At 30.6% G+C, this 7,118-nt stretch overlaps 1 protein-coding gene across 1 annotated transcript; it reads right to left on the bottom strand.

The window, feature by feature from the left end:
• Positions 1 to 3,667: 3,667 nt before the first annotated feature.
• On the bottom strand, positions 3,668 to 5,983 carry LOC108998768 (protein SIEVE ELEMENT OCCLUSION B-like). The gene is made up of 6 exons (XM_018975464.2): positions 5,712 to 5,983; positions 5,334 to 5,429; positions 4,754 to 5,214; positions 4,444 to 4,537; positions 3,989 to 4,056; positions 3,668 to 3,762 (listed from the first exon to the last, which is right to left on the bottom strand). Exons 1-4 carry the CDS (start codon positions 5,892 to 5,894, stop codon positions 4,477 to 4,479), a joined length of 801 nt encoding a protein of 266 aa, XP_018831009.2. The 5' UTR covers positions 5,895 to 5,983; the 3' UTR covers positions 3,668 to 3,762; positions 3,989 to 4,056; positions 4,444 to 4,476.
• Between the last annotated feature and the right edge of the window lie 1,135 nt (positions 5,984 to 7,118).

Raw genomic sequence — 7,118 nt, 5'->3', positions numbered from 1 at the left:
AAATAAATACTAAACAGATTATCGAATAAACTTTGTTCATTTACGGCCCATAAGTAAAATAGTTACCGGCATCACCTTTCGTTGCCAAAATATCAAATTCAAAACTCAATTTCCGATAATTCGATGTAGAGGGGTGCTACTTCTACAGCTGCGAGCTTCCGCTGGGTACTCGCTAATGGTTTTGAGATGAATTTTTTTATATGTATTTTTTAAATATATTTTAAAAATTAAAAGAAATTTATAATATTATCCAAAAAATATATACTTAATTATTAAATAAAATAATAATAAGAAAAAAATAAAAAAACTTACGATGATAAAAATTAGCCATAGAAATTAACGGTAAAAATTAACGATAAAAATAATATTTTCCTTCGGTGTAATTGCATCAATTAATTGATAGCATTAATAGAGTTAAAAGTCATCAGAGGCCGTACAGTACTTCAAAACTTCAATTAATTACCATCAAGGACATGTCGATCAATATATGAGAAATTTATAAAGGAGTCATTCATGCCAGCTAGCAAGCCCACATTATCTTTTTGTTTTACATGGATTGCCCCACCAAATTAAAGTATCTTTCCAATCAACCTCGCGTAGCACATCACATCACATCGAAGCTAATAATTAATATAAAATGGGACCCAAATGCGGAGCTAGCATACCGTTTAATTTTATCGCGTGTATAACCGGATCCGTTATGATCTACTTCTATCCAAGTGCGAATGGCACAGTCCTTACAAAATAGATCTACTACAAAATCAAACCTTTTTCAACTCTCAAAAGCGCAGCAAATAATCCTAATAATTGCTGATTTTCGACGTTTTTTTAATTCACTGCATTTTCTAACAAATTAATACTTCAATTCTCATCAATTTGAACGACATATAAAAATCGTTGTAAAATCTATTATTTTTAATGATTTTAGTCCGTAAAATATGTTTCAAAAATCAACGAAAATAACTTTTCGATTTAACATTAATTCGTCGAAAAAAGTCGATTACGATAATATATATGGTCTAAAAAGATGAATAAATCACCGCAAATTACAAGATATTTTCCCAACAATTATAAATTATCTTAGCCATTATATATTCTCGACAGAAAATTGTCGCCAAAATAAAGCTTTTGCGACGATTAGAGCAAACAAGTTTAATGGAACTATTTAACCTGATCCCAAAACCAAGAGCGGTACATTGGTAGAACTACTTGAAGACTTATTTTAAGCTACTTGTTCAGATTTCGTGGGATCTATATTCTCTCTTCATTTCTCTTTTCTCTCAAAAAGTTATGAGATTCACTGACATTCTCTCTCTATTTCTCTCTCTTTTCTCTTTATTTGCCTGACACTCTCTCTATTTCTCTTTAATTTGTGAGATCTATTGACCCATGGACTCTTTGAAGCTGGAAGATAATTGTTTTTACTGTCATGTGAATAGTAACCAAATAATAGTGGGATCAATTTCTTTTATAACTTCTCATAAATATATCTAAATTTATCTTAACATCTAAATACATTTTAAACACATCTTAAGTAGATCCCACCAAACTCATTCAATAATCTCAACTCATTACTATTCATAAAAAACTCAATTCATCTTAACATCCAAACGCAACTTAAAAGCTAAACTTCTATGCAACCTCAAAAAAAAAAAAAAAAATCTATTTGCAAAATTTAGCACGAATTCATACGAGGCTTGTGATTCTATAAAGAAAATTGATGGTTATGATTTGAGTTGTAATCGAGTCAAGTCGAGCCGAGTCAAATGGTTTGTTGAATTCAGCTCGAATCAAAATATTTAAGCTCGAGTTTGAAATTTTTTATTATTATTTTTTCGAGCTCGACTTGATAAACTAAACACTTAATTCGAGCTCGAACTCGAATTATTTATTTTTTATTTTTTTAATAAGAATTAATAATTAATAAAATAAATAAATAAATAATATAATATTAAATTTATACAATTAACAAGTAGAATCTTTATTGAATTATAAACTTTTAATTTTTTTTTAAATAATTAATATCTAACTAGTTGATATTTATCTAAAATAATAATATATTATATACTTAATATATTATTAATACATATACTTAATATGATAGCATATATCTATTTCATATATAGTTATTACATATTAGTATATGAAATTATTAAATTTTATTGATTAATTATTATACAAATTATAAAATATACTTATGAAATATATTCATTATATAGACATAAGTATTAGATTACATTTTATATACTTAATTATAAAAGTGATATGTTTATATTATTTTTTTTATACAAAGTATGTTTATATTATTAGTTACTACATATATATGTGTAAGTATATATAGGTGTATGTATATATTTATTAATATATAAATGAGTTTTAATCGAGTTGAATTAACGACTCGACTCGAATATAAATGAACAAGTTTTAACTAGTCTTAATCGAGTTGAATCGAGTTTTATCGGATATGTATTATTTATAATTCGAATGAGTATCTATTTTTATAAATAAATTTTTTTTATTTATTAAATTTAATTCGAATTTAATCTAAAGAATACTAAACAAATTATCGAACAGACTAATTCGATTCGAGCATGAGATATGAAGTAAAATATTGAGTTATCGGAAGAATAAATATAAATAAAATTTACTATTGATACCATCTATTTAATATATATGATGTGATATTTTATAAATCACATATCTTTTCAAATAAATATTAAAAATAATTAACTAAAAACAACTACAAAATAAATACAAAATATATACCGTTATAATAATTTATCTCTAACATTACTCTTACCGGATTCACCACCTTGCCAAAAAATAACTTCAAAACTCCATATCCGATAGATATTCGATCTACGTTGTAAATCTGCATCAATTAGTTGGTAGCATTGATATTTGATAGAGCTAAAAGTCATCAGAGCCCGTACAGTACTTTAAAACTCCAATTAATTGGCATCAAGGACATGTATGAAGCTAGCATACATGTAGGGCCGTTTTATAAAGAAGTCATTCATGCCCACTTTATCCTTTTGTTTTACATGGATTGCCCTACCAAATTAAAGTATCTTTCCAATCAACCTCGCCCAACACATCACATCGAAGCTAATAATTAATATAAAATGGGACCGAGAGGCATGAGTAAGATCAAAAGCTAGCATATATGTAGGCCCGTTTTATTTTATTGCGTGGATAACCGGAACCGGATCCGTTATGATCTACTTCTATCCAAATGCGATTAGCAAAGTCCTTATAAAATAGATCCTCTATACGAGGACTCCAGTATTTTTCAACTTTTAAAAGCGCAGGAAATATACCTAATAATAGTTGTATTTAATCATTTGAAGATTTTTTCATTCAATATATTTTCATTTAAATTAAGACTGTATTTAGATGTAAATTAAATTGAGATAATAAAATATTATTAAAATAATATTTTTTAATATTATTATTTTATAATTTAAAAAAATTAAATTATTTATTATATTTTATATTAAAATTTTAAAAAAATATATAATAATTAGTTGAGATAATCTAAGTTTCAAACGTATCCTAAGACTTCACTTCTCATCAGTTTCAACTATACGTAAAAATGACGCAAACAATTACTGTTTCTAACGATTTTAATCGGTCAAAAATATCATAAAAAGCGACAGAATTGGCCAAATCGCAAATGATATTAGTTACATGACCAAGAAATTGATTCTTCCATCCGTTGTTGGTGGATCCATATAAGAAAGTGTAATCCTCGCTCACATACTATATTTACAAGGTAACAAATCAGATTTTATTTGAATAATGCAGTATATGAATATTATTATTGCCTCAAAATGCAATATTATGTATTAAATATTAGAATCATGATCGTGTACGTGTGTATATCAATACGTCTGCCAAGGCCCCTCACCATATATTCCTTTCGATTTATTTTTATATATATAGATGCAGTCAGAGATCGGGGATAGAAAAAGCAAGAAAATTTTACCACGCCTGGTCCTGTAGCTTTAACCGCCAAAATCCTTGTGCACAAACGAGGTTTTGGCGCTTGTTCAGCTGTGATTATGATAGGGAATGATCAGGCACGTTTTAAGTTGTAAAAATGGCAGTGCCAGTACCGACATAAATAATCAAAACATAACGAAATGCGCACATGCATGAATCCAATATATATATATATATATATATATATATATATATATATATAAAGGAAGCAAATAATGTCAATTTTTTAGTTTACTTTGTAAAAAAATATTATAACTAAAGCATTTATAATTTGTTTATAAATAACAAAATCAGCAAGGGTCATATATACGGCCATAAACAAAATAAACAGCTACAAAAATTATATTATTGGTAATTGCCAGACAGAAAGATGTTTAATAATAGATTCAAGGTAGTACTGTTTTCTTGAGAACCAAATTGCATGTCCTATTTCCTGACCTATTTGTTGACCGCAATCCTTTAGATTCTCCTTTAGTAATTCGAGGTGGTGCTTATCTTCTCAATCAAGGGCGATAGATCCAGTGTCTTGACCCTGGAATCAGGCAATTAATTAACCATGGTCATTTGTATTACCTTGAAAAAGAAAAAAAATCATATTTTCCCTCCTCGTATGGAGACCATCTAAAAACATATCTTATAAGTGCTGTAACGTACATCATGACAGTGATTAAATATTCCTAGCTACTATATATCAAAAGGATTTGAGAATATACATGAGAACAAGTGATGAATTAGGACAAGAACTTACGTATCGTTACTGAGACAAAACATCTGAGTCGTGCAAGCAACAACAGTTACGATTACCCAGTAGACATGCAAAGGGATACTGTCCGTGACAGTGGTTAACAATGTAGTTTTGATTCCCTTGGTATCAGCCCAGTTAGATTGCCTTTCGAACTCAATAATGCATTTGATTGCTTCCAACGTGTCCTTGATCAAATAACTAATATCACCAATCTCTTTCTCGCATTTTATAAGGTCTGGGCAGTTTATAGTCGTAGGTTCACGTTTTGTGACTCCCACTGATTCCACAAGTCTGTCGAACGACTGTAACTTTACAAGGGCCCAAAAATCTCCATAGTCCACAGCAAAAGCAGTAAGTATCAGCACTGCTTTTTCAGTCCATGAAAAGCTTGAGAGCTCATTACGAAGTATGGACATTGACGTGTTTTTCAGTTCAGTTTCCCCACACGGAGCGCTGCGTCTCAGCTGACATTACATGTTTCTTATTATGGAAAAATTATAATACTACTATAACTATATACACGATGATGCTTTAATGATCAAAGATTTTTTTTTTTTTTTTTTATGGTAGTTGTTGTAATTACCACTGTGGAAAGTTGGTCGAGTATGCCTGGAAGTAGGCTGAGGTCACCGGTGGTCGAGACAGCCGGTACCTCCAGGTTCTCCAGTCCTCCAGCACCCTATTGAAAGTCAAGTAATTATTAGATATATAGAAAAGAACAGAAAGCGATGAAGTCGCTGCTTGTATCCCCTAATTCGATCACATATCTTAAATCCTTGTGGTCATCTCTTTACCAATATAGTATGTGAACGGGTCCTATCTTTGGAGTAGAAGATAGAACGGAATTTAAAGGAAAAAAGAATCGAAGACGTAAATCTTAGAAATGATATGAACAGTACCTAGGATTAACATATATATATATATATATATATAGACACACACGCACGACACATATACATACCAGCAAAGCATTGTCAACAATTTGGGTTGCAAGGTAAAGAAAACTTCTAATGGCATCGAAAAGATCAGAGCAAGGAATATTTTGGTTAGGAACAGGAACATGGGTTTCACGAATTTGTTTCAGGATCTGGTCGTCGGACATGGACAACTCGCTTACGAGCACACCACAATTGGATTGCTCCATTTTCTTTTTATTACCAACAACGTTATAACGATGGAGACAGGTTTGGGGAAGAAGAAAGAAGTAATTGGCTAGCTTGTGTAATTTGTGCAAGAGCGTGGCCTATTTATAGCTATGAGAATCGGAATTATAAATTAGTGAAAAGAAAAGAGTACTAGCTAGGTACAGCTTATAGCTAGCAAGGGTCAAGCTTTTCAAAAATTTTCTTGAAGCATTATTTAATTAAGAGAAATAAAAAATATCAGTCTACATTTTCAATATACTGTATTGAGTTAAAAATAAAAAAAAAAAAAACTTTCTCAAGGATGTGCGGAGAGTACCGGCTGATGTATAGCCGGACTCTTTAATTAAACTCGCTCTTGCTTGCGCACTTATCGCCGACCTATACTACAGCTAAACCACGTGACTTTTTGAAAGACTATATTTAAAAAAAAAAAAAAAAATTGACATAAATCCTTTGAATAAATAAAGACCAAAAGATCAACGTCCGGCCAGATCATCTTCTTCACGATGTGTCCAATCTTCATCCTAAGTACTGCCTCCAATGATCTCCAATATATTGATCACTACAACATAAATCAAGTAAACCCTCTTTTGCTTGGGATGTTGATGACGTTGTTATGTGGTGGGAATCAGTCCCAAGTTTTGTAGATCATGCCCTTTGGTTTGATCAAGCTGCTATTTACTGACTTCTTTATTAACGAAAGTTTGTTTATCCAAAAATAAAAAAGTAAACCCTATTTTGGGTTGAAAATTTTGGTCCCAAAAGAGTGGTTTTTTGTCTCCGAAGACATAGGGATGAAAATTCGTCCCAAGAGGTCTATCGCAAAAGACAATCTGGGGCAAGAAAAAATCGTCTCAGAAAATATCTTTTGGAATGAAATTTCTCTGACTCATTCTAAGTTCGTTTAAACGTAAAAAAATTCTGAGATGAAATTATTTCATTCCTAAAAGACATTCGAACGACCAACTTTCATTCGTACATAGAATATTGTTTGAACGGTTACGATATGAGGCTAGTATTCAAACACTTTAGTCATGCTTGAATGGGTTGAAAGGGATGCGAGGTTGTTTGAATATTGAAGATATGCCCATTCGAAAAAGATTGACTTCTGTTCGAATGTCAAGACCGTATTTGGTTCGATGGTGTGCAGTTACAGTTCAAATAGTAACTTGAATTCTTCGAAAAAGAAAACTCCTAATTTAAACGAAATTTGAATAAGAGTT

The sequence above is a fragment of the Juglans regia genome, chromosome 10 (assembly GCF_001411555.2).
Source record: "Juglans regia cultivar Chandler chromosome 10, Walnut 2.0, whole genome shotgun sequence".
Taxonomy (NCBI): domain Eukaryota; kingdom Viridiplantae; phylum Streptophyta; class Magnoliopsida; order Fagales; family Juglandaceae; genus Juglans; species Juglans regia.
The sequence above is the reverse complement of the archived record's forward strand: the minus strand, read 5'-3'. Positions and strand labels throughout refer to the sequence as shown.